The sequence below is a fragment of the Lipophrys pholis genome, assembly GCF_963383615.2.
Source record: "Lipophrys pholis genome assembly, chromosome: 19".
Taxonomy (NCBI): Eukaryota; Metazoa; Chordata; class Actinopteri; order Blenniiformes; family Blenniidae; genus Lipophrys; species Lipophrys pholis.
The window spans coordinates 6,792,194-6,818,662 of record NC_137647.1 but is presented as its reverse complement, the minus strand read 5'-3'; the positions used below and the strand labels follow the sequence as shown (position 1 = coordinate 6,818,662).

Here is a 26,469-nt window from a genome sequence, read left to right as displayed (position 1 = left end):
TAAAAAAAAAAAAAAAAAATAGGTGTAGATCCACAGAGGGCCAAACTTTTATTTAAAAAAATTCCCTGGTTTGCGTCTCCCTTCTCCCGTCAGGAAACGTTTCCCCCACCGTTTGGGGGGGACGGTAGGGGAGAGGACGGCAGTGTTGAACTCTTCCCTCACTTCTTCCCTCTCGGTTTATTCCTCTCTGCGGTTGTCGGTCCCCCCTCCCCTGTCGGAGGTTGTGTTTCTTCGCGGATATGAACAGGGGGAGGTGGGAAGGTGGAGTCGGCGGAAAAAGGACGAGCGTTGCGGCCCTCCTGACAACCTCATGTAGCCTCTTCTGCGACGCAGGAACCGTCCCAAGATCCGTCCTCCGAGCTGTCCGCCATAGCCGGCGGAGGAAAGCCTTTAAGTTCAGCCCAGGAAGGTGATGGTAAAACTCCGAGGGGCCGCTCACTCATGCAACAGTTCCCGAGATCCTAAGTTGCATTTACCATTTCTCTCACCTGAACAGACATCTCACTTGCTGTCTCCAAATGCAAGAAGAAAAAGGGCGAAAAAAAGGCAGTAGACTGGTTTTGCAGCTTTAAAATGCACTTAAAGCACTGGCGATGCTCTCGTGTGCAACACTGAGAACTTGCATTGGCAAAACTGAATAGTGTGAGAACAGTTCTGCAGGAAGGAATGAAAACACTTGCACTCACTCGGGTAAAAAACTAATGCGAGTGTGTGTTTCCAGGCAGGACTTTTTTCTTCTTTTGCATGCCGACTGAAAAAAACAACTGTGCACTTAAGTGTTTTGACCATGCAAGGCACTGGGTCAGAAAAGAGGGGACTCGTATTATTTATTGCACATTTGGTTGATGCAGTCCCTTGCAAGGGGATTCAAAAAAAAAAAAATGCTTCCTTGAAGACGATCTGCAGGAAAAATCTGTGATATTTCTCTGACGTTCCAGTTCGTGCAGGCCGCTGATTGCCAATCAGATTGATCCAATTAGTTTTATATTTGCAGAGGACGGTCTGTTGGGTTACTTATCTTGTGCTCCCGGAGAGGTTCCTCCTCCTCCTCCTCCTCCTCCTCTTCCTCCTTCCCCTCCTCCGCTCGGGGTTTTTAACACTTCAAATCTCAGATGATGACGATGGAAAGCATGAGAAAACACTCCAAAAAAATAAAAAAATTACCTGCTTTTTACAGGATGTCTTGATCGTGCAAGCAGGAGGAGAAAAAAAAGAAGAAAAAAAAAAAAGGAGAGCGCCCAGAAGAGCACAATGTGTTTTTATAGGTAAAAAAAAAAAAAAATGACGGCAATTTGCAGAGAAATTATGGCTATGTCCAAAGCGGAAACAATAATGTTGACAGCCCCCCCTTTAAATGTTTCGGGTTGACAAAAATCCTTCTCATTGACTCTTTGTGATGGTGAAAGCCCCCCTCCGCTTCAAACCCGTCTTTCTTTCCACCTCTCCCTTCTGCCCGGCAGCAATTTATTTATATAATTGTCTATGCGGGCTCTTTCCTTCCTCCGCGACGGACACATAATGATTTTTCATGTTGCTGTTTTCCCCCCCGTTTCGCAGGTTTTCTCCTCCGTACGATACGCGGCTCTCTTCCGCCTCTCCTCCCCGTCTCCGCTCCGCAAAACACCCCCTTCCTCGGATTGCTCGGAGTATTTCCTTCTCATGCATACACACACGCACGCATATATGTATTTAATATTTATATATGTCACCGAGTCGGGTTTTTTTTTTCCTTTCCTTCCTTCCCTCTCCCTCCACCGGCGGTTTATCTCCTCCCCGGCGATGCTGGCTCTCGCTGGGCAACACGGACGGGATTTGGCCACTCGTTTCTTCCCCCGGCGGTTCCCGGAGCGGCTACCGTCGGCTGCCGGAGTCGCTCCTTCTCTCGGTTATCTCCTCCTGTTTCTGACGGTCTGTCCGCACAAACAAAATGGCGGCTTGTTGTTTCTACTCCTCTGATACGGGGGGAGGGTTTGAGGTACAGCAACATTAGGCGTGAAGGGGAGGAGGAGGGAGGGAGGAAGAGGGGAGGTTTGTCTTCGTGAGTGTTCGGGAGTGTCCGGAAACCGGTTCCGTGCTTTCTTTTTCCGTGCCGATTTCGATCTGCAGGGGACAGTGGAGCTCCACTGTTTGTAACCTCTCCCATCAAACGCTGCAGAAGTCAGAGCCGTGATGGAGAACGACTGCGTTTCTCAGAAGTTCCCACTTTTGTGCTTACTCGTCACTTTTGCTCCTCTAGTGTTAGAATGAGTGATTCTTCATTAACTTCCTGTCCTTCCACAGTTACTGCCATCATGGCCAGCTCTAGACACCAAGGGGAACCTTCTTCCAGCTGCAAACTGTAGAAATTAGACCATATTAAAGCATTTCATAACATCTGCCTCCATTAGAGCTGTAATATCTACTCACTCAACAAGATCACAAATAAGGAACTGTTGGGTCAAATCCAATGACAGGAAACCCAAAGTTGCCATGAGATGGACTCCAACTTGAAGGAGGAGAAGTGGCAAGCCAAAACCCATCTGACCAAAGACTGTGATGGAAGAGCTGAAAGAGAAGGGTCTGTCATGGGGCGAAGCACAAGCCAAAGCTCAGCACAGTGTTGGGTGGTGAAGTGTTGTGGCCTTACTTTCCCGACGGGATGAAGAGGTTAAGAGAGAGTGAGAAAAGCATTGTGGTGCCCTGAAGTGACCTCACCCAACGGTCATCCTAATTCCTCCATCCATCTTCTACACTGAAACATTGGAGTCCAGGTCACTAGTCGATCCATCCATCTTCTATACCGCTTAATCCTGTGCAGGGTCGTAGGGCGCTGGAGCCAATCCCAGCTAACGATGGGTGAGGGCAGGTTACACCCTGGACAAGTCGCCAGTCCATCACAGACACAGACAGACAACCACACACATTCACGCCAATAGGGGTTTTGTCTTTTCATGTTTTTTGGAGTATGGGAGGAAACCGGAGAACGTGGAGGGAACCCACACACACAAACTTGTTTTAAACCCATGACATTCTTGTTGTGAGACAGGAGCGCTAAACACTGTTCCTCATCCATCTTTGATACTGGAAACCTGAAGCCCATCCCAGACGACTGTAGAGGAAGGCAGGGTGACCCCCAAAAGGTCACAAGACCATCACCATGCAAACAGGCAGTCAGAATGTAATTGTTATCAATGTGGGCTGGATTCATCATACAAGTCTGCGCAGAAGATTGATGGGCGATTATGGTTTTTCAGATATATAGTTGGACTTAAATGATACTCTAAAGTGCAAAGTTATAACAGACACACACACTTCAGAAAAATGTGTTTCCCCAACCTAAATTCCTGACACCACAGATGGACACTGGCCAAAAAAATGGCTAACGATCCTCTGCACCAACGCCAAATCCTGAAGAAAACTCACTTATCCTACACAACATGTCTCGTTTGATATCATCGTCGTTCAATCCATGCTCCACACACACTCTACCCAGACTAGCCTCAGGGTGGCTGGAGACTATCCCAGGAGAAGACAAACTGAGATACATACACTTTTAACATTGTTTATGTCATAATTACATTATTTGCAGACTGCATTCAAATTTTTTACACGTTATGCATGATAAGAAAATACATTGCACACGTGTAGTAACTGTATAAAAAGGTCAATAACAGTTGTATAGGTCAACTTGTTAGTATCAACTATACACCATTACATCGGTTATATATATATATTCTGCTATATCCAAGTTAGGGTTTCCAATCCATTGGAAACGAGGAGTACTCCTGGAAACCCCTTACGTACGCACAGGGAGAACATGCAAAGTCTCAACTGAAAGGCCTCTTGGAATCAAACAAAGTTTTGGAACGTTAGAAGGGATTTATTTTTATTTTTTAAACGAAAAAGAAACAATGCAAGGGAGAGTAAACTGCCACACTTCAAAAAGCAGGAGACTGAACTCAGATCTAAGGTCGGCTTTACCTGTATGTGTAAACCTGGATATGAATTTTTTAAAAAACTTACGAAATCAGCTTTAAAATGCACCTTATAAAACACAGATGCTCATAAAAATACAATGATTCTAATGTTTTTGTCAGTAGACAGCAAGTACCAGGAACTAAAAGACGATTGTGCAATCCACTCAAACTAAGGACGATACATCTGAATACACAACCTTGTAATTACACTTGTCTCTTAAATTTTTCTTTAAAACCTCCATGCAGCCACTGAAAGTACAATGAATTTACACACAAACTCAGTAACAAGCAACTTAAAGATAACCAACTGCATTTATTGGTTTTAATCCATTTTAACATCATGTACTATTAAATCGATCACACATCTCTGTGCAGCTGGAAAGACAAAAGTCCAGCACAAAACAAAAAAAACCACAACCTTTCTCGGTGTATAATCTCTCACGTTTAAACAAATTCACTTGTAGCCATTATCATCATTCCAGGACTATCTGGAACGGCCAGTCCTCGTTCAATAATGCCACAAACACAGCAGTACAAGGTGTTCAGCCATCGGTGTTCACATTTCGTGTGTATCACATATTTAACTGAGTGCCATGGAAAAAAATGTGAATGTGTACGGAAGAAAAGTTGTACTTTTGTTTGGCATCAAATCGTAGTCACATATTTCACTCACTGATAAGACGGACATCATCTGAGATACGATGTACATGATCGGGGCTGTCTTGTCTTGGTGAGGTGAAGTTATACGTTTTCTACTGCAGCTCAGACGGGGGTGAGCTTGAACGCTGCAACATGATTAATTCACACACAGTTAAATCTACCCAGACTGGATAGTTACTTGATTGGTTTTCCAATTAAAGAACTTATTGATGGATAGTTTTAGCTGCGGGATCCAGAAGGGATCATGTGGCCATCATCTGCCCCCGGCTATTAATTTAGACCAACTTTGTGTACTTGTACTGAGAACTGCTCATTTTACTGTCAAACAGCATGGACATTAAGATGTTTATGGTGTCTTTCCACGCTGATAAAAGTTCACAATGCTCCACCAACCCATTCCTAATTGTTCAGGCCTTACTGAGACTCAGCGTCCCCACAGTGGGCTCCCACTCTTCGTGTACTCGGACCCCCGAGCTTGATAGCATCAGCACTAGGAAGACGACCACGAGGCTCAGCGCACGCGAGAATGTATCGGCTCACTGGGCCACTCCATCTCTCCTCGCATTATCTCTGGGCGCAGGCCTGTTCCACATCGGCAATGGTCTTCGGGGTATCAGAGGAGAGAATGAGAGGTCCTCCCTCATTCCGGATCACCACATCGTCCTCAATTCTGACGCCCAGGCCGCGGAAACGCTCCGGCGCCTGTTCGTTATCTTCACAGATGTATAACCCTGTGACAGACGGAGAGGGAAGATTTATGGAAGCAGGAACTCACATAACAGTAATCGGGAAGGATCGTTCAAGTGTGTGTTCGCTCGTTTGATTTCGTCCGATTGGATTGAAGTCTGGTGCAATTGATGCATTTATGCCATTTGTACATAGGTGGTAGATTTAGTGTGAAGATTAAGTCTCGGGTACGCGTGTAAACAAACTGATGCTGCAATTAAAGTCCAATGACAACGAACAAAGAGTTGCAACTGGACATGACAGACTTCGGAAAAGTCTCGTAAAAACCCTTCTACGATGAGCCAAGATGCATTGCGTTACCCCGAGTTCTGCACGCCGTATTAAAGTTCCAAGTAAAAACAGCTGCTCGCCATAAATATTGTTCACAGACGTCAGTCCACCATTACAAAGCCCAATGTGAGCACAAAGCAAAAATCCTCCCGAGAGCAAGCTTATCTCTTTTGGTCCAGACCAGGTAAACGACCCACACGTGTTTATCCGTACCTGGTTCTATCGTGATGGCCATCCCTTGCTGGAGCGGCTGTGAGCGGGACAGCTCGGGAGTGTCGTGAACGTCCATGCCCAAGTAATGGCCGACGTGGTGGGGGCAGTATCGCCTCGCGGCCTTGGATAAACAAAAGCAAAGTTTTCATTTGTTCTTTGTAAGCTTGCCAATAGTTTTGGATCGGAAATTTCAACATGCTGGTCTCGGGAATCGGCCACATCAGATCTTCTGTGCGCGGATAAATGCAATGAATGAGAAAGAAAATAAATAAATAAACAAACAAAATGCAATTTCTTAATTTCTTTGAGCTGCAAAATATATCTGAAATTCATTCACAACATGCATAACATACATATAATGACTGCTATTCACTATGCATTCATTCTCTGCAAATTCACAATAATTGTGTGATTAACGTTTAATTGACTGACAGCCCTGATTATTTTAAAGCTGGTGGCCACAGGGAGGAAGTCAGGAAAACAAATATCAAGGCAAAATGGCCAAAAATCACAAACGAAATATACTTTTCCTCATGTGAAATACAGAAAACAACAACAAAAACCAAAGAGAGCAGAGCAAGTGCAACTGAAGGGCAAGTGAAAGAACACCACAAAGATATGAAAATCATTGACAAACATTGAGAACATGATCGTATATCACATGTTGACCGATAGTGAAGACTTATTGTAAGCAGAGCTGGAATACATTGTCTGACATCAATTCTGACATTTCTGAAGGTTTTAAGACAGTCAGATGATTTATGAAAGTGTTTTTGTCTCGTCTCCTGTTGCCCGGCTTCCTCACACTTGATCTGATGTGCCAACTCAAAAAAATTACGAGATACTGGAAATTGAAAAATATATTTATACAAGTATTTTTACAGTGTCAGTGTTTTAAGGGGATGTGAGCCTATAATTAAATAAAACATGTTGGATTAATGAATTAAACGGATAATAAATGAAATTGATCTCTGTTCTAACTAAGCCTTTTGGATGATTTTCAATAAAGAGATCGTCAAATCCAGGTAAAAGTATTGGATATTGATTTCTTATTTCCATCAGGGTTTGGCTCACATAAGCAAAACCATAACATCTGATTTACTGTATGACATGAAGAAAATTCTAAAACGACCAAAATAGCCTTCTGCACTTACACCGTCCAGTCACAGACAAGACTCGCCACTGTGTTACTCATTAGTAACCTGAACGTCTGAGTACTGTAAAGCACAGAGTGATTAAACTGCCAGATACCGAAAGTTGAAGTTATCTTGAAAAAAGGGACAGAAGCCCTCACGCATTTCCCATTTTCTGAGAAAAATCTACAGCCACAAAAATCCATATAAATCCACTTTGTGCTGCATCGCACAGAAATTACCTGCCAATTTATTTTTATTTTTTTTATTCCTACCTTTAGCACGTCGGCATCACTGGTACTGGCCTTGAGGATGCCCAGCCGCTTGAGCTGGCGTCCCAGATGAGCCAGCATGGTGCTGTAGATGTGGTCCAGACTGACGCCCGGGGAACACAGAGACAGACAGGAGCGCTGGACCTCCAGGACAGCCTCGTACAGCTCAGCCTGGGCAGCGCTGAATCTGATGTGGCCGGGGAAAGCAAAAGTGTTGAGCTGTGTTCGAGTCGGTCACTGTTAGCAGAAACAGCCATCAGACATACAGTCACACTACATTTTCATTTTATTTTAAAGGATCTAAAAGTGAAATGGTAAATGGATTCTACTTATATAGTGAGACATTTTAACATAAACCCAGATGGGGGATCGAACCCGCAACCTTAAGAGTTCTTGCTGCTCCGTGAAAGAATGGAATGGAATTAAAACATACAAGGAAATGTGACATCACAGAATGTCGCGTAATGGGATAGAGTGAAGCTGAATCGAGGACAATAAAACTGAATGAAATAGGAAGGAAAGCTTTATTAGTGCTGCCATGACCACATCCTTATGCTAATGTGCACACACAGTCATAGCGCCACCTTGTGGTGTGAGAATTTTAACACTTTTGACGCACTATCCCACATTTCCATCACACGGTCCAACGTGCGTGGGTGTGTGAAGACCCACTCAACACTGCTTGCAGCTTGAATATTCACTGTACTCTCAGACAAAACTCATTTTAACCTAAACCCAGAACATGCAGACCGAGTTTGCACGTTCTCCCCGGGTGTGCGTGGGTTTCCTCCGGGTACTGCAGTTTCCTCCCACAGTCCCAAAACATGCATGTGAGGTTAACAGGGGACCATACATTGTCCCTCGGTGTGAATATGAGTGTGTGTCTCTGTGTTTGTCCTGTGATGGACCGGTGACCTGTCCAGGGTGTGTCCCGCCCTCGCCCATAGTTAGCTGGGATTGGCTCCAGAGCCCCATGACCCTGCACAGGATTAAGCGGTATAGAAGATGGATGGACGCTATTACAGAATTAAATTAAAATGAGATTGAAGATTTTCATAAAATTAGTAGCTTTGATTCCAAAGTGTCCTTGTGGCAGAAGTGCTCAATCCCAATTTGACCTTCTGGTGGAGAGGATAACATTTATGGCCCTTACGATAATAAAAATTATCTATAAGATAATGGATAAAGGAAATCTCCAGTGAAATATTACATGCCATTACACGAGGGAGGTCATCTGGCTTAAAACCTGCACTAAATCAAACCTGTGCGTCACATGAGCCTCTGTGGCGAGTCCCGAATGGAAACGCACCGTTCAGCAAGAGTGTTTTGGTAAAAACGAATATTACAAACTGTTAAATGGATTAAAACCTGGAGTCATTTGTAATCATATATAAATTGTAAAACAGATTCTACAAACCCAACTCTGTTCACAACGTGAGCGGTGTGATTTAAAAATAAAATAGAATTCTTTAGAGGGACTTTCTTTTTGGAGATAAAATCGGGTGTCCTCTCCCTCTCTTCAGGTGTGGATTAACTATACAACTGCCGGTTTCCCCAAAGCGAGGACATGCCTGTCCATGGATATTTGCTTCAAACTGGAAACGCCGCCATCAGACTTACTTTCCATTCACTGGCCACGTCCGAGTGATATCACTGACGTAGCCGAAGTATTCACAGCCGCCATCAAGCAGGACCATTTCACCACCCTGAGAGAGAAAAGAAACATGTCCGAGTGCTAACCGGTTATCAGGTATTAGTGTTCTCTGATGTGATTACCTTGATAATCTGGTTGTTATTTATATAGTGCAGAGTGTTTGCTCGATTCCCTCCAGCGACCACGGGAGGATAGGCCAGGAAGTTGGCACCGTGGATCCGATTCTCAAAGTCAAACTGGAAAGTCAACATCCGATTAAAACGAGCACGACTGTTTGCGATACCAAAGTATTAATGTGTTACCTGTGTAACCTGAACATTTTAAACCTGAATTGTAGCTGATGGACCTTCATAAACTTCAAGACATGGTCATAAGTGTATAAGTATATAAAAAAAAGACTGTTACATATCAATTATTCAAGAAAAGTGGGGTAAAATTAATTAACTATGTGCTTCAGCTCCTTTTAAGTTCATCTAAGCATCATTGAGTACTATTGACCCACAATACGGGTGTTGTTTACAAAAAATGCACCAAAAAAAAGACAAACTCGACAAATTTTCTTAGAAATGTGTTTTTAAGGATAAACTCATGAATCAAATGCAGTAACTGAGGCCAAATATACCACTCAACTCAATAATTACCACAAATATTTTCACCTACATTCTCATACTTTCTTAAATTTGGACTATTCTTAGTTAAGAACAAAACAAAGAGATGCACACGCTACCAAATATAGGAATTGGTACAATAGAGGATAAAAGGTATTTTCAACTTGTTTCAAGACATAAAAACTTATTGGTATACAAATAATACAACATCATATGCGATGATATGAACATGTGAGATTTATCTGAAACATTCAGGTGTTATTTAGAAATATGCCGCCAACAGAGCTAAATCATTTTTAATTGGAGGTCAAAACACTAAATATTTTTCATGTGTTTCACTAATATGAAGAAAATATCTTACATGCTGAAATGGCAGATTTAATATCCCAAATTGTACACGACTTAAACCAAAAGAACAGAATCCAAAAGAAAACAATTCTGGAGAAAGTATTTACTTTACTAGCTCTCATGAGGGTTATCAAAATAAAGGTACGTTGCACTGCTTTTAATCCCAATAATCCAGAACTTTTACAACTGGAACATGAGGATAACATGAAACTATCCATTTCCCTGTCCTAATAACTAATATTTTATCACTTCCGTTCTACTTATTGGTGCTTTACCTGCATCAGTTGAAACAATCAAAAATATCCAGGAGCGCAAATTTTACCTTTGCAAAAAGCACCGCTTCGTCCACGTCTCCTTGAGACAAAGCCATCGTCCTCCTGAAAGCCTGGAACACGCAGATTTCAGGTGAAGCAGATGTGCGTTTATAAAACTTTTGGAAAAAACAGTGTGACACAGGAAGACAGCAGAGTGACGGACCTGCGCCGTGATGCGACCCGCCTCCTGCATGAGCGCCACCTCCGCCGGGCTCTTCAGGGCCCTGAGAGAATGTATGAGGGGCCTGACGGAGCGCGGCATCGGTCCAGACTCCAGCAGGGGACACACGTGAGTCTGGTGCAGACGAGGGTGAGCCGGCTGAGAGCTTTCGTACCACAACACGTTGCCTGAGAGACGAGGAGAGAGGAGACGCCAACAGTGAAGCGCCAGTCGTTGGGAGGGGATAGAACATTAAGGCATCGCCGAGTTCAAACTTTGTCCTTCAAGGTTTGTGCATCTCAATTCAAAAAAACATTCAACAGTTAATTATTTTGACTGTCTGTTTTCATATCATATCAATTGAAATGTTTCAAGCATTTTATATATTCATTTTTATAATTATTAAAAAAAGATTGAAAGAAAAAGTCTGATCTTGAAGCATTTCCATATATTCCAAAAATAGAAAAACTGCTTGAGCTAGATTTCTTTTTTTCATGACTTATGAACAAAACATAGAAAGGATACAAATATTTCAGTTTATGTGCCATAAATCTATCTTTCACTGTTTTTAATTCACTGACAATAACCAATAAAAGAATGCAGCCAAATATGATCAGAGGAATGTACATTAAGAGGGCTGTGCAGTGACAGGGATATGTATTCATGTCTGAGTGGCTGTGCGTGTTTATAATTAATATTATTATATTTCTTTATCTATTCTAGCTACATAACACTGAAGATTTTATTCTCAATGTCTATGTCCATAATAGTCTAAGTTAATATAAGAAAACTGAAAAAGCAGAAGGATAACTTTCACTGCTGCTTACATATTTTAGAACATTTCAGTTTGTTTCTTTTTTTCATTATAATGTTTAAAATAAAGTCATTCATTCATCTGCTCTTTTTTATTTAAGATGTTATATAACCAAATACACCAAAAACATTCAAAATCTAAAAGCCACTCAGCTTTCACAGCATCAGCTGTTAAATTATCGTTGTTTACCCCGGTGTGAAATTAATGAATCCCTGTCCACTGTTATTATCTGAACCTGAGTTTTGTGGAGAGTTTTTCTCCTGCATCTCCATCCTTATGTAATTATCGACCCTTGCGTTACCTCTGAGGGTCTTGAGCACGAGGCTCAGTTCCTCTGTGCTATGAACTCTCTCGATGCCGGTCAAGGCCACCGCTCCGTCCTTCCCCGAGCGCGGCCCGTCCCACAGCTCTCTCCCCGGGTCTCTGCGGGGGACAAACAGGATGGCCTGGTCTGGCCGACCCTTCCCGTGAAGGACCAAGGCACTGTCCGGCTCGAGGAAGCCGCTGAGGTAGAGGAAGTCCTGGAAAACATTTGATTGTAGGGCAGATTTCTCTTTCTTTAAAAAAATCTAATAAAATGATCTTGACATCCTAAAGTCGGACAATCACCTGGTTCTGGTGGAAGGGGTAAGGGATGTCGTTGGACATGTAGCGAGTTGGATGGGACAAGACGATGACCACATGGTTGCTGGAGGAGGCAGAAGGGCCCAGCCTGTCTGCCTGAGCCTCGATGAGTGAGGCCAACCGGTGCCTGCGGAGCTCGTACTCAGTCTGGCTCAGGCCTGGAGTCACTTCTCCTGTGGATCAAAGAGAGAGAAAGCATGACTTCTCACGCCCATCAGGGGAATCCTCGTGAGCAGGTGTTCTCTGGAAACAATACCCACCGTGTCTGATGAGGTGTGGATGGGTGAACGGGCTCGGCTGGCCGAGGTAGCGAGGGGGAACGGACTTTGGTTTTAATCCTCCTGGTTGCACAGAAATGCTTCTGCATGGACACCGGAAACATCCTACAGGTGAAAAAAATCAAACAGATTAATAAAGATTTTGGCAGACAGAGGAGTGTTGTAAAAGCATTGACTGAAAAAAAAAAAAACATTGTGTAGAGCTCCCTACCATCCTTGTTTTATTAAATAAACCTCTATGTGCACAGGAAGTGCAGGATTATATCCATTATTCTCTCGATTTCACTTTGAGAATAATCTGTAAATATGGCAAAGAAGCTTAAATAAATAACAACACTATGTTATAACTGGCAACACTTCAATCGTCTGGAAAATGGCTCATTAAATGCACCAAAGAATCATAACTTAAAGAAAACAACTTCATCAAGGGGACATATCCAATTTATGTCAATGGGAGTTTAAGTCACATGCAGCCTCTTTATATTGTGAATTTGTTTACTGAGCCAACAAAAGCAAAATGAAGAAATTAATACACATTATGAACAATTAAATGTTCATTTTCACCTTGTCTGATTATTATAAAGGCATCAGTGGGATCCAACACTGACCCTGTCTCTTACAAAAAGGCGAGATCGTCAAGGTCTTTGTAATCTATTGACATAGTTTATCATAGATTGCTGAAAAGCCACCTCTGTAAAAATATATTTTTAAACCTCGTCATATCCCTGATCTCTTGACATACCGGTAAGTATTTTGGTTCTTTTCGTGAAGCAAAATTTCTCAAACTTTGTTGCCTCTGTAACTATGAAGCTTCCTCAGTTTGTTCCAGCTTCTTCTGGGACCGGATCCTGCATGCTGTAGTTATTGTGGAGGGTCTGAGGAGGTCTCACCTCCAGTCCAGTTCCCAGTTCCAGTCCAGGTCCAGGGCAGCAGCAGTCTGACAGCAGATCGCAACATTGTTGCTGTTTGTAGGACCGAGATCTCTTCACAACATGTCGACCTTCTGAATTCACACACACACAAACACACACACGGCAGCCACGGTTACAAACACACATTAACACACACACATTAGTACCGTTTGTTCCTCCACACCACTCTGAGTAAGTCCTCTCATAAGGCAGATCTCTCTCTCTCCTCTGCTTACCCTCGTTAGATCACTGCTTCCATGTTTAACAGACACGCTGAGCGGAGCTACGGAAGCCCGGAGTTCAGTTTCTCAGGCAAAGCGCAGTGACCCGGCCTCCTTCCATATGCTTTCTTCTTCTTCTTTCAGGTGTTCCATAACGCTTTTACATTTATTTATTCATTCAATTTATTAACTGCTTATTCTAATATTTGTTTTTACATTAAAAAAAAAGTTTTATAACCCATCTTTTACATTTAACTCCTCAGAGAATTTGTGATTTTTCGGTACACGTTTTTATTGAATTTTTTGTATTTTCATCATTATCATGAATGAGAATCAATAGAATAGAATAGAACAGAATACATTCCTTACAGCATTGCGCCACAGATCCATGGGCTGTGGGAATAAACCGGAATATCCGGAGGAAACCCACGCACACAAACAAAACATGCAGACCCCACACAGAAAAGCCCCTGGCCGTACTTGAACCTACAACCTTCGCGCTGTGACTCAAGAACGCGCCACCGCGCGGCCCTGCTCCACACAGAAAATGATACATATAAAACAATGTTAAAATTAATGTTAGTTGACATTAATTAATGTTAGAATTTATGATTTGATTTTTACATTTCAGAACTATAAATCACAGCTTTTGTAGAAACGTATTTACATATGAACATATATACATAAAAATACACACAGTGTACACATATCCCTAAAGTTATAGTGTATATAAACTCACTCATACCACACATACACACAAACAGTGACTAGAACAGACACTCGGTAAAGCGTGTACCTTTGCCAACACCACATTCGTCACAATTGAAACCAATGGATCACAAGGTTATTTGATCCACCACACCATTCCTTCCATCATTTATCATAGTCGTTTGACTTGCTTTATGTTATCACTGATTGACACAGATGCACACACATATATGGATGTGTTTCTGATGACCATAAATATAGTAGCTTGCTGTTAAATTTCCAGAAATCTGTAAAACACAGAATATTTAAGGGTTACAGTTCAGACTCATGAGAGAAATGGGATATCATTGATTTTGGTATGATCTTTGGATCTGTCTGTTGTTTTTTGTTGTTTTTATTGTTTATGGTTTTTGTTTGTAAAATGGACAACACATTCTAGGTTATTCCATGTACTTTATAGGATAGGCCTGAATATAAGCCACAGGCTTCAGTAAACTGCTTTTCTTGGATCATTTAAGGATTAATGTTGTTTGCTTTTTCTATGTATTCTATGTACCCGGAATACTGTAAACTCATTCATTCAATCAATCATTCATTTAATTTGTGTACAGCCTCTGGGCTTTCTGCGACTGTTTAGTATACTTGCCCCACGGAGAGTATTACTGTAGTAAAATAAAACAATTCAATAAGTAAGTGTAGTGTATACTTATAAGGCTTGACAATAAATACATCTTTTTTTAAATAAAGATAGATTGTATTGTTTAAAATAAAATAAATTCTTATCAGGTAATCTCTTGATAATGGGGGAAATGTAAAGATATTTTACAAAATAGGTATTTGTGTCTGGCAGACCCAGGCGAGGGCACACTTATCCTTGTCTCGCCCACAGTTTGTGCCTGACAAACAAGTATTAGGGCAAACTTGTCCCTCTCAGTACGGTCTGTCCGACAAGCTGCCTGAATGAAATCACCAGTGCGTCGCGACTCTTAGTTTAAACAGCGTCGAGGAGCATAAACTCCGCTGCGACCTCACTTCTGTGGCTTCTCTTCACGTTTGCCTACACGGTAAATCTTAAAATCAGGTGTGTTTCGATGCATTCACGACGTACCCACTTGCACAGCCTTTAAACGTGATTATTCGGTAATTAATCACGGCCCGTGTTGCAGTTAGCTCAACGCGATATCATGCGTCAAACTGTCACCGCGTCACGGAGCGATTGGACATTTCCAGAAACTTCCGTCTACGGATCTTTTCAATTACTATATTTGTATACCATCCGTGCGTGCGTGGTTAGTTTGCAGAGCTCGGATTGAAGGCTGTGTTTTGTTTTGTGAGAGCGGTGTGCCAGGTTAGCTTCAGGGGGGGGGGGTTTAGCCGCGGATCTCCGTAAACAAAAGCTTCGTGTGGCCTCGGTTCGCTGCTCTAAGCTGCTAGTTTGTTTTTTTTTCTCCCGTGTGTTTGATTGTTTTAGTTGGTTTTTTTTTTTTTGTTTGTTTCCCCGCAGCGCTCCGTGTGCTGGACGTGACACAGCATCATGGATCCACGGAAACTGACAGAGCTCAAGGGCTTCGTGCAGATGTGCGAGACCAACCCCGGCGTGCTGCACCTCCCGGAGATGGGCTTCTTCCGGACCTGGCTGCTGGGGTCAGTGCACCTGAGAGGAGGAGAAGCCGGAGGCTGCTCGATCCCAGTCAGAGATGTTTAAACAAGAGAGGTTTCTTATAGTTCCATATTGTCACAAGGACGTGTCGGTGAAGTCAACAAGCACGTGCTTTGTCCCGCCCACCTTTAGGGTGAAAACCGTGTGTGTGTCATGTTGTTGGTACTTGAATCTATTTGCAGGCTGCAGTGACTCAGCTCCTCTTTGACAAGGTGAAGCTAAAGGAAATGTCTTGTGGTTCACAAATGAATGGATCTGATTGTACTTTCGTCTGAGCGGAAAGTACAATCTGGAAGCTTGAGTTTAAGGACATGCATATCAGGAGATTCTCACATATTCTTTCCAACAGAATCACAAACATGTCAATACAAGTCAGCTGGTCACCAAAGTGACTTGCTGAATGAGGAACAGCCAGACCTTCACTCATCAGACACACTTAAACAATCTAATAATCCAGTCCAGTGTTTCTTATAAGATTGATCATAAATGGACTTAGTTTTGATCTGAAAGAATTGTGTGTTTTTTTTTTTTTAATGCTTTCTTATGGGTCTTGGTCCAAAAACGTTGTATTCAAAGTTTATTGCCTTAAATCCAGTTTTTCCTTGATTTTCATCAATTTGAATATTGAATCATATGAGCTGCGTTCAGAATCTGCTGTGTCCGTGTGAGCTGGACTGGCTCCGCCCATCCTGGAAAGAGGAGGAAGTACTTCCTCTTGTGGTGCCATGTGCCAGAGCAGAGTTGGTAGGGTCAAAAGGGAGGCCCTACCTTGATTTTGGATTGGCTAAACCCCCGATGACAATACATAGGGTTTGATTTCTGCGCACACACTTTAAAAAAATAAAAAATAAAATTGAACAAGCCAGGGCGAGAGATGACAGATTTCCTTCACTTCTGGGTTCCCACATTCCCAAGCTTGGGGACGCATCTTACTGTTGGAAAACCATGAGAAAGGGAATTTTGCATAATATGACGTAGTTGATTGCTGATGATGGGCAATTTACTCTGCTTTCTTTGGAACCAGGTGGAAGAAACCATAAAGGATTGAGGCTTTTCCCGCTAACCTGTTGCCAATATTTACACTGTCAATAAAATAGTTTTTTTTACTTAATATAATCACCTCTTTTTAAAATTGTTGTCATTGTGCCCACTAACCTGCTCTGTGTCATTCTGTATTGTAGCATGGGTGCAACAATCCCACCCCAACCTAAAGCCGAGGGTTCATGCCAGGTGACGATTCTGTATTTTTATCCCATCTTGATCATTTCAATCTTGTTTCTGTTGCTTTTTGAATTGTCCTGTTTCATACCGGCACAACACGTAACTTGAGGAAAAACTTCAGCGTGTTAGAATAAACCCATTTCCTCTGACTGGCAGGGTGGCTGCCCCTGTGGTCCCCCTCCAACAGCAGCATCACCTCCTGAACCTCCTGCACCATCAGAGAGCGAGGAGAGTGAAATAGGTGAAGGAAATGTTCTTTTTAACATTCCTGCTTTGAAGTCGGGGATGTTAATGCTTAGACGAAGACGTTGTGTATTTGTAAGATTAATCGAAATGTTTTTCGGTAATAATTTCTGCATAATCTCTTGGTCGGGCAATTTTAGTTGCAACATATTGGAAATGTTTTTAGGTTTATTTTGTGTTTGTTAGAAATTGACAACGAGGGAGTGATCGAGCCCGACCTGATTGATCCAGATGATTTCAGCGACCTTGACAACGTAGAGGTGACATGTTTGGCTTTTCTATAACATTTAGGGATTTACAACAACGTGTTATATATATTGGCTTCAACATTAAATCTGCTGTGGGTCAAACGTTGAACGGATGCAGCTCCAAAAATGAGAATACAATGAAAAATTAGATTTTTTTTCCATAAATTACAATGAGTATATAACATTGAAACTTCATAAATAAGCCTTTATTTGTTTTATTCTTTTTAATTTTAACGATGTCATGAAAACCCCTGTAAACTTGGTGTTTTTAACATGTGCGTCTGTGACGGTGGCCAGGTCACAGAGGAGATGATGGACCAGGCCGATGACAAGAAGGTGGAGGCCATCAACGCTCTGGGAGAAGGTGAGTCGGTTAGACTCTGAGTGGCGCGCCACAGTCGTCTTGGATTTGACTTCATGACACCAGATGTCTTCCGTTCGTTCCACAGGCGACCTGCAGAAAGCTCTGGATCTGTTCACCGAAGCCATCAAGCTGAACCCTTGCGTAGCCATCATGTACGCCAAGAGGGCGAGGTGAGAGTGGCGACTCGCGCCCGCTCGGCTGCAGCCGACCTACTTGGGTGGCGCGGAGCGTGACCGTTCTTTCTCTTTGCGTCAGCGTCTACATCCGGATGCAGAAGCCCAACGCAGCCATAAGAGACTGTGACAAAGCCATCAGCATCAACCCAGACTCTGCACAGCCGTACAAGTGGAGGGGGAAAGCTCACAAGTAGGTGGAATATGGAGCCACGCTATTTGAAAACACCTGACTCCTACCAAAATGTGTAAACATGCAAATAAAAGCCAGCTCGGCAGGTTTGACCAAATGCTTCCATTGTTTAATAGATAATGACGGCAGATTAAATAACAGCTGGAAATCATTTGAGGATCGGATCTCAGTCCTGTCGGGTTTAAATTCCTTCAGATTTTCTACCTTTTTCTCTGCAGAAACTCTCATAACGAGAGGCTCATTCGGTATTTGTATTTTAAGTTGATCTCCATTAGCTGCAACACGTACGACTACTCTTCCTGGAGTCAGTCCTGCATGCTGCTCACAACACAATATTTACACCACAAATAGTGATGCAATTTAAAACATAGTAGGCAGAGAGAGTCTAGAGAACCTGCTCCAAATACATCCAGAATGTCAAAATATCATAGTGACATGGAAGCAACACTGAATGCTCAGTTTGTCCGTACAAGCTGTAAACTTCTGTGCAGCTGTTTTACAGTCGTGCAGCGGTGCGGTGAAGCTGGTGTCATCCAACATGAGTCAGTGAAGGAATGTATTGCCAAACCTGTGAAATCCTGAAATCCCTGATCTTTTCTTGTCCCGGTGAAACGATGTGACCTCTTGAGTTTCTTCGTTAATAAGTGAAGCCACACAGTAACTTTTCTTTTCAGTTCACTGCCTCTCGTTGTGAGCTCGGGACTGTCAACACGCGACACCTGCAGATTAAAAATGTGTTTTTAAAGGATTACTATAAGGTGGCGATTACAGCAGATTAGCGTCAACAAGTTTACGTATCCACATTTAAATAAATGCAGGCTTTTCTTTCTTCACCAAACCCGTCTGGTCGCTCGGTGGTCTAACGGTTTGTGCGTCCTGCTGCAGGCTGCTGGGTCACTGGGAGGAGGCGGCCAAGGATCTGGCCACGGCCTGCAAACTGGACTACGACGAGGACGCCAGCACAATGCTGAAGGAGGTGCAGCCAAAGGTAAGATTCTCAAAACAGGAAGTGTTTTTTTTTTCTTCGTTTTATTAATTTTTTTGCGGTTGTTGGTACATCGCTCTCATTCGTCGTGCTTCATTTCCTTTCAGGCCAACAAAATCATAGAGCATCGACGTAAATACGAGCGCAAGAGGGAAGAGAAGGAGCTCCAGGAGAAGCAGGAGAGGATAAAGAAAGCCAGAGAGGAGCATGCGCGTGCTCAGAGGGCGAGTTCACCCGGGGATTTGAAACTCTCGTCATTTGAAAGTTCTTGAATGGCGTTAATATTGATGCTGGTTTTTTTTGTTTTTGTCTCACCGACAGGAAGAGGAATCACGACAGTTTGGAGGAGGATTCTTTCCAGGTAGGAGAGCAGAAACGAGCCGGCGCCCTGCATGATGGGATCAGATGCTCACGTGACTTTACTGATTTCCTCCTTGGTGCTGCTTTTAAAATTCAATGTGAAAACAGGAGATTCTTCACTTTAGAAATACATTTTAGTTCTTGGTCAAAGTCGTTTGGCTTTAGGAACAGGATGCATTGCTGCTCCGCTGAATATAGCTGTCCTCGTTTCATCCTTTTAACTTTTTTATTTTATTTTGTCCATAAATGTATTGATCTAATTCTGTGCGCCTGCCGCTTTAAGAAGCAAAACGCAAAGAATACTGTCCCTGGCGCACATACACAAAAACACACACACACACCAGCATTATCTGGTTTTTGCTTTGCCTCGGTTGGAATGTTACGCTGTTTAGTGACGCCGCTTCATCAGTTCGGACTGGATGATGGTGAACGTCACGTGTTGGACGTGATCACCGGTAGAAGTTAACGTGGCGAAGGCAGCCGCGTCGTTTCGTTTTTTGAGACGTCTGTGGAAGTGAGGACGGCAATATGGGAGGAAGGAGGCTCTCGGATGCAGGGAGGGAAGACGTGAACTAAATTATTCACGTCAACGGTAACATGCTTTTATAATTGAACATCAGTGCCGCCCCCGCTAAAGTGTGTTCCGTTGTCCTGCAGGCGCTGCTGGATTCCCGGGTGGAAATCCTCCCGGCATGCCCGGGCTGGGCGATCTCCTGAAAGACCCCGAGCTGCTCAACGCCATGAAGGTGACCCGGCTGCTCGTCACACCGCCGCCCTCCTACACACTCGCATCTTTGGATTGTTTCTTCTGTTTTAGACTTGAATTATCCTAACAGCTGCTGAGGTTTTCTGACGGATGATCTAAAACGAAAAGGAGGGGCTTGGTTTAATGCCACATTTGTGTGTGAGGCTTTTGGCAGTGCAGCGCACACACACACACACACACACGGATTTAGTTGCGTTATCCTGATTTTGGCTCGTCGGGCTTGTTCATCTTCTTTTGACCTGTTGTGAATGAGCATAATATCGTATGATGTCAAACATGAGGTCTGTGGGCGTAAACCGGCCGACGAGGCTCCAATTGGGACAACCAACATTGATTTTTTTTTTTTTACAAATTTATTAAGAGTAGCAGATACAATACTGAGCCTCGAGCTGAGATATCGGCTCGCTGTGAAAACAAGTTACGATTTATAGATTAGATTGTATTTTATTCATCCAACAAATGGGAAATTCTATTGTTACAGCAGCGAAAAGGGTAAAAAAGCAAAATATACAGTATAAGTACACTATAGAACATTTTAACAATAAACCTATGACTGAAGTATGAATGTAGAAGTAAGTGTGCAAAATAAAAGATTTTTGTGCAAAAATATTTTACAGCAGCAGGCGTTGATTTAAAGACTGGAGATATTTAACAGGAAAATAAATAGAAGTTTTTGGACATTTCATTGTATTCTGCACAAGAATGTCTCATAAAAATTGAGTTTATGTTGAGATTGTAGTAGTTATATCACGTACACACTATTTTACCGGTCCACTCGAGATGGAATTGGTGGCTCCTGAGCTAAAATGTGTTTGACACCCCTGCAATACCATTAAAGAAATGGACGTTTCACTTCACCACAAGACCAAACTTTCTCCGTGCTCCGTCGCTCTTGAACGCACCGCGTCACTTCAGCTGCACTGAGCGAATCAGAGGGAGCCTCACAGCAAAGCAGCTGTGTGAACATTAAGACAAGTTGAAGTAAAGCAGATAAATAACCCTCTTAGGAGGTTTAATTAGGTTTTTATACAAGTGGATTTGTCGAAATGTGCTTCTGCCGCTTCGGGTTTTCATGCGGCTATTGAGGAAGTGAAAAGTCTTTATTAGTGATGGCAGAGAGATCGTGAGCTGTACGCCCACAGAGGAGAGAAGTCGTTAGTCTATTTTTAAAATGTTGGTTGCAGGAAAATGCACACAGGAAGTGAAGGTGACTTTTTTTTTTTTTCTTTCTTCCTTTTTCCCCGTCCCCTTGCACGCCTGCAGGACCCGGAGGTGATGGCCGCCTTCCAGGACGTGGCGCAGAACCCGTCAAACATCGCGAAGTACCAGAGCAACCCCAAAATCATGGCCCTGGTCACCAAGCTGAGCTCCAAGTTCGGAGCCCCCCCGCAGCCATAGGCGGCGGCGGCGGACCGAGGCGTTGGCGTGGCCGTTGGAGAGAACGCCGTGGAGAGCGCGTGGCTTTCCAACAAAAATTCCTCACTGTGTCGTACTTCAAACAGAGCAGCGAGCGGGTGGTGACGGGTTGACTGGTGTGTTGTAGAGCGAGTTGGGCTCCTTTTTCTAACGTTCTTAATCGGCCTGCTTAGCACTTAGCGGTATTTCAGCGACCCGACGGTTCAGGAAGTCGGACGTAGAGCGAAGCCGGCGACTCCACCACAGGTCCAGACTTCTGAACCTGCTTTAAGATGCTACGTTTCTACAAACACTCGAGATGCGATGATGGTTAAGCTACTGTTGTTTTTTTTCTGTTTCTTTTCTGTGACTAGATCCCTCACACACAATTTTCAGCACTCTGTTAAGAAATGTCGTTACAGATGCAAAATGATCATATTCTGATAACATTGTGTGACCCTGACGGAAAAATGATTATAATAAAACAAAACCTTTGTTGCTTCAAATAAGATTGTTTATTTTGTTTGCTTTTAAAGTTTAGCCTGAGATTGTAAAGGATTTAACTTGGAATTCCTGTTCCAACAGTCAGAAGAATGCTATTTAGAGGATTTAAAGTATCATATTCAGTATTTTGTCCCAGTGCACCTGCAGAGGGTTTAAAGGATGTGGCTTTGCTTCTGATAAACAAATAAAATTTCTATAATTAATACCTGGAAGTAAAACTTAAATGCATTATAAATTTCTTACAGATCTGAAAATCTTCAAGCGTGTGAAATTAGATTTTTACCGTAATCTCAATTGAAATGTTAAAACTGCCGAATGTTTTATTCAGTGTAGAATTGTCAAAATTAACCATTTAGAATGACACAACTGCATACATGTATTAAAGCAGATTTGCTACTCGCGCATTAAAAGGAAGGTTTGTTTGGTTGAATCTCATTTCTGGGAAAGAATGGCTTGTTTCCCTTGTAAATAGTGACATTTTAATTAAGAAGCATTTGTGGGATGAGTAGCTTGGTAGCGTTCAAAAAAAAGTTTGCCAAATCATTTTTATCTTCCATTTTTAAATTGTCAGGTTATACTAAATTTGTCATGGATGCGACTGACCTAAGCTCTGCTGCTCATCCTACAAATGTATAGATCTTCAGATGTGGGGCCATATAAAAGGTTTTTTTAATGATTTAAAGTGTTAAAAGCATTGTTACAATAAAAGAAATAATCTCCCAAACACCAATGTGATTACTCTCAAGATTATTTCCAAATTTAAGGAGAAAAATCATATTTGTTGCCTTAAACGTTGTGAAACTAAATGCATTTCATAGTGGAAATTTTCAAATGTGCTTTTATTATTCAATGTGCAGCCATTCATCTAGGTGTTTAAATAAATTAGTACACAGCATTCATATATGAAATATTTAGCCCATGATCTGATGAGACATCCCTGAGCTAAATCAGTTCGTATGAATACATATTTTAGAAAAGAATCCTCAATGATCGTACATTTTCAACCAAGAGATCAGCTTAAATAAATGTCATTTGAAGTTTTTAAGCATCACCTGTTTATAAAGATTAGCTAAAATATCTGTGCAGGTCTCTCCAGGTGGGGCATTATGAATCAGCGTTGGGAGGCAGATTTGGTGGCCAGGCTACTTAATCCACCCCGAACATCTGCCTTTCAGACAGAGGATTACTGCTCACTAACACATGCTCGGCCTCGGCTTGCACTGATCTGACCCGGCTGATGTCGTCTGCTCAGCGTCGCTCTTTGAGCACTAAAAATGCGGTTTTAACCGTCGAAACGTGAAGCTGCGTCGCTGTTCGGAACCAGAAGGAGCAGATCTGAGGACAACAGGCCGTTTGTGACAACTTTTCAGTTTATTTTCGCCCTGATATATTAACAAAAGAAAGACATGAGCGTAAAACAACCAGTACTATAAGAGCTGGGGAGTGAGGGAGCCGAGAAGGGGTGGACAGTGACGCAGCTAGTGGCCATATCTGGAACAAACAGAGAGACAGTGGGCTGTCAGTAGGGAAATATTCACAACTTCTCAAAAGATTCAGCCACACACAGATTGAATACACTAAAAGAATAAAAAGTCATCTAATATATAATCATTTATTCTTAATATTTCCCTACATTAAACAAATTTTAGCAAAAAGTTAGAACTTTTCTTTTCCAGTCATAACTCGATAAATCAATCGGATCATTCATTCGCTGTCACAAATATGCAAACATTGAAATGAACTCACTTCTGAAACTCCCACTCCCTGTTGTCCAGGGGACACACCTGTCTGGTTTTGAGCCAGCGAGAGATACAGTGGAAATGGAAAGCGTGCTGTGAAAGAGAGCAGGCGGGCTGGTGAGGAAACTCTGCCAACGTACGCGACATAGCACAACAAGCCATTTACATTTTTATTTTTTTTTTATAATGAATGAATCCTGGTCAAACTCACATTGCACACCCCCCAGGCCACGGTGCATTCTTCAGACGTCGCAGAAGCTTGATTGGCCTGGCATTCTATGCCTGATGGAGAAACAAGAATATTATTGTGATCAATAATTTTTTTATTTTTTTAAATCACTCAACACGGCAGATTATTGAAACAAGTCAAATGTATGTTCCGAGTGAACTCACAAAGATCCATGATGTGGTTCCTACAGATGGCACAGTTATCCACAACAATGTCCCAGGCCCACAGCGCAACAGCGTTCCACTGGAAAGGACACAATCAAAACATCAGCCCACATGCATTTCCTCAAAAGAAACATTTGTGTTGTAGAACAAGTCAACAGATTTAAAACGGTGCATGTTACTGTATCTTTGCATGCACACATTTTAAACTAAGTGTGATTTAAGCCTATCCCAGCTGACGGAAAACCCAAGGTTACACCCTGGAAGATGTGAAATTGTCTAATTTGTTGCAGGAGGACAGAAAGACGGATTGTAACAATCTAAACATGTCGACAAGCGTATATAGAAGTCAGAGTTTTACTAATGTTTCGAAGTATTAGTAATAGATTCATGTGACAATGAGTTGAAGGAGAATCTTTGTGTCGTCTGCACAGTCTCATTCTCTGACATGTTGACTGAAATAGGCTCCAGTGAAAGTGGATATAGAAGGTGGATGATTAGATTATTAACTTTCTATAGGTTTAAATCATCTTGATGGTATCTGCGAGGCTTCCATGACCCTCCGAGCCTATAACTGCATTTGGTGAATGAATCAAATAAAAAACACAAGGCAAATATTTTGTCATAAACAGTAATTATAAAGTCTTCCACCCAAAGCAATGTGCTGACATTAACAATAATAGACGACTATGTTTGCCTATTTTCTGGCAGACACAAAAAGGATCAAGCTAAAATTTTAAAACCTGCAGAATTGAGGTGATTCTAAAAAAGTGACTGAGAGAGAATAGGGATGAATACAAGGAGAAGAGGAAAACATTAACAAAATACATCATATACATCAGGGAAAAGTAAGATCTGTAAAGAATGATTAAAAAAGAGCTTTGTTAAGCAGAACCTCTCAAGTTAATAGAATTTAATTTGCTAAAGATGTATACGAAGCAATATTAAGGACATCAAATTAACAACATGACAACTTTGCCGACATAAAGGGAAGTAACCAAAAATCACTTGTCCGTATAGACCACAAAAGAGAAAGTACTTACTTCTCAAGCCATTAAAGGGCGTTAAGAAATAATAGCGATAAGATAATAAGAAATTAATAAAAGACTTCATGTAAATTGTTGAGTGGAACGTCTCAGCTAACTCTGCTAACCGAGCTAATCGGTATTAACCGCTGTGTTTTGGACGTGCTAAAGTTCATCATTTGATGGATTATAGTAAATTAATCAATTACTTGGTGTCCTTTGTAACATCGAAACAGATTGGTGACTTTATACGCTAAAACAGAATTGCTAATTCATGCCCCGGCAGCTGCGAGCTAAAAGCCGCTTAGCGTTAACGTTAGCATGCTCAGAGCTAAGGGCTAACTGGACAGACGTTTTGTTTGCGGCGATTTGACAGATTTATAACTCGTCTTCACAGCTTGGACACTGACTTTTATCTGCTCAACCGTACCTTTTTGACCTCAAACCTCTTCTTGCTGGCTCCACTGTTGGTGCCGCTCGGCGTATCCACATCCATAGCTGCAGCCATCGTGAACGAATCTGGGAGGAAGTTTCACCCGGAAGAAATACGGCGACGTCATTATCCGGAGGAAGGCACTGTTGTGGCAGCGACGAGGAACCGTTGATGTTAGAATCATGAGGAAAAAACTTTTGTATTGTGTCACATAAATTAGCTGTGCTATTATTATTCTTTTAATTTGTTTTATTGTTTGGATAAAGTTAAAAAGAATTTGAAGTGAGCATGACAAAAGAAGTCGCTTAGGTTCCACCGAGATTTGAACTCGGATCGCTGGATTCAGAGTCCAGAGTGCTAACCATTACACCATGGAACCGCTGAGAGCCCTCAGTGGCCGATTTACTTTATAAAGGCAACATACCAGGGATCCCGTCCGAAAAATTTTGAATTCACAAAGCACAAATTGCAAATATATGAGCCAAACAATGTTTGCAATACTAACTCATCCGTACCTACCTATATTCCTTTCATGCATGAATTATTAAATCCACCAATAAATATATTTGAAATTATTTTGCTCATACAATGGTTTTGTTCATTATTTTTACAACGATTTCAAGTTACATTCTAAAAAATGAATAAATTTACTACGAAAGTCCCATCCCAAAAATCTACTGCAGATTATGAATTTTCAAGAACCAAGTCATTGAAATTGCATGTCTTTTAGCTAAACTATGGCCAGCAATGTATGACGTCTATTAAGTGGACATATACAGGTACTTCTCAAAAAATTAGCATATTGTGATAAAGTTCATTATTTTCCATAATGTAATGATAAAAATTAGACTTTCATATATTTTAGATTCATTACACACA

General features: G+C 42.0%; 3 protein-coding genes across 11 annotated transcripts; 1 reads left to right on the top strand and 2 right to left on the bottom strand.

The window, feature by feature from the left end:
* Positions 1-563: 563 nt before the first annotated feature.
* On the bottom strand, positions 564-15,681 carry xpnpep3 (X-prolyl aminopeptidase 3, mitochondrial). 6 transcript variants are annotated; one of them, XR_013936334.1, is made up of 13 exons: positions 15,483-15,681; positions 12,942-13,054; positions 12,034-12,156; positions 11,759-11,946; positions 11,451-11,670; positions 10,339-10,523; positions 10,184-10,246; positions 9,028-9,141; positions 8,872-8,957; positions 7,255-7,438; positions 5,847-5,967; positions 4,024-5,347; positions 564-578 (listed from the first exon to the last, which is right to left on the bottom strand). XR_013936334.1 is itself a non-coding variant. In XM_080488133.1 (12 exons), the coding sequence occupies exons 2-12, from the start codon at positions 13,006-13,008 to the stop codon at positions 5,181-5,183; spliced, it is 1,518 nt and encodes a 505-aa protein (XP_080344259.1). In that variant the 5' UTR covers positions 13,009-13,054; positions 13,199-13,243; the 3' UTR covers positions 3,528-5,180. The 6 variants fall into 6 exon arrangements, 4 of the variants coding, with proteins under 4 accessions (XP_080344259.1, XP_080344260.1, XP_080344262.1 ...); XR_013936335.1 differs by lacking the exon at positions 15,483-15,681 and adding an exon at positions 13,199-13,243; XM_080488133.1 differs by lacking the exons at positions 564-578; positions 15,483-15,681 and adding an exon at positions 13,199-13,243 and having other exon boundaries at positions 3,528-5,347.
* Positions 14,818-22,008, top strand: st13 (ST13 Hsp70 interacting protein). 3 transcript variants are annotated; one of them, XM_080488139.1, is made up of 13 exons: positions 14,818-14,955; positions 15,396-15,535; positions 16,733-16,781; positions 16,929-17,013; positions 17,202-17,275; positions 17,561-17,627; positions 17,713-17,797; positions 17,883-17,993; positions 18,879-18,981; positions 19,086-19,202; positions 19,300-19,339; positions 19,996-20,084; positions 21,368-22,008. In XM_080488139.1, the coding sequence occupies exons 2-13, from the start codon at positions 15,426-15,428 to the stop codon at positions 21,500-21,502; spliced, it is 1,065 nt and encodes a 354-aa protein (XP_080344265.1). In that variant the 5' UTR covers positions 14,818-14,955; positions 15,396-15,425; the 3' UTR covers positions 21,503-22,008. The 3 variants fall into 3 exon arrangements, with proteins under 3 accessions (XP_080344265.1, XP_080344264.1, XP_080344266.1); XM_080488138.1 differs by having other exon boundaries at positions 14,818-14,972; XM_080488140.1 differs by having other exon boundaries at positions 14,818-14,972; positions 19,086-19,206; positions 19,304-19,339.
* Positions 21,998-25,697, bottom strand: rbx1 (ring-box 1, E3 ubiquitin protein ligase; the record flags this gene model as incomplete). Of its 2 annotated transcripts, XM_080488141.1 has the most annotated exons (5): positions 25,588-25,697; positions 24,136-24,214; positions 23,954-24,024; positions 23,750-23,835; positions 21,998-23,494 (listed from the first exon to the last, which is right to left on the bottom strand). In XM_080488141.1, the coding sequence occupies exons 1-5, from the start codon at positions 25,663-25,665 to the stop codon at positions 23,482-23,484; spliced, it is 327 nt and encodes a 108-aa protein (XP_080344267.1). In that variant the 5' UTR covers positions 25,666-25,697. The 2 variants fall into 2 exon arrangements, with proteins under 2 accessions (XP_080344267.1, XP_080344268.1); XM_080488142.1 differs by lacking the exon at positions 21,998-23,494 and having other exon boundaries at positions 23,746-23,835.
* Positions 25,698-26,469: the final 772 nt, after the last annotated feature.

What these genes read in the sequence shown, in the direction of transcription:
- xpnpep3 (XM_080488134.1), bottom strand. Translation starts at nt 13,008, where the DNA reads ATGTTGCGATCTGCTGTCAGACTGCTGCTGCCCTGGACCTGGACTGGA. An exon ending in TCCACACCTCATCAGACACG is followed by an intron (nt 11,947 to 12,033) that starts GTGGGTATTGTT and finishes TTTGATCCACAG; the next exon opens with GAGAAGTGACTCCAGGCCTG. An exon ending in GGCCATCACGATAGAACCAG is followed by an intron (nt 5,348 to 5,846) that starts GTACGGATAAAC and finishes CGTCTGTCACAG; the next exon opens with GGTTATACATCTGTGAAGAT.
- st13 (XM_080488139.1), top strand. Translation starts at nt 15,426, where the DNA reads ATGGATCCACGGAAACTGACAGAGCTCAAGGGCTTCGTGCAGATGTGC. An exon ending in CATCAACGCTCTGGGAGAAG is followed by an intron (nt 17,628 to 17,712) that starts GTGAGTCGGTTA and finishes TTCGTTCCACAG; the next exon opens with GCGACCTGCAGAAAGCTCTG. An exon ending in AGCTGCTCAACGCCATGAAG is followed by an intron (nt 20,085 to 21,367) that starts GTGACCCGGCTG and finishes GCACGCCTGCAG; the next exon opens with GACCCGGAGGTGATGGCCGC.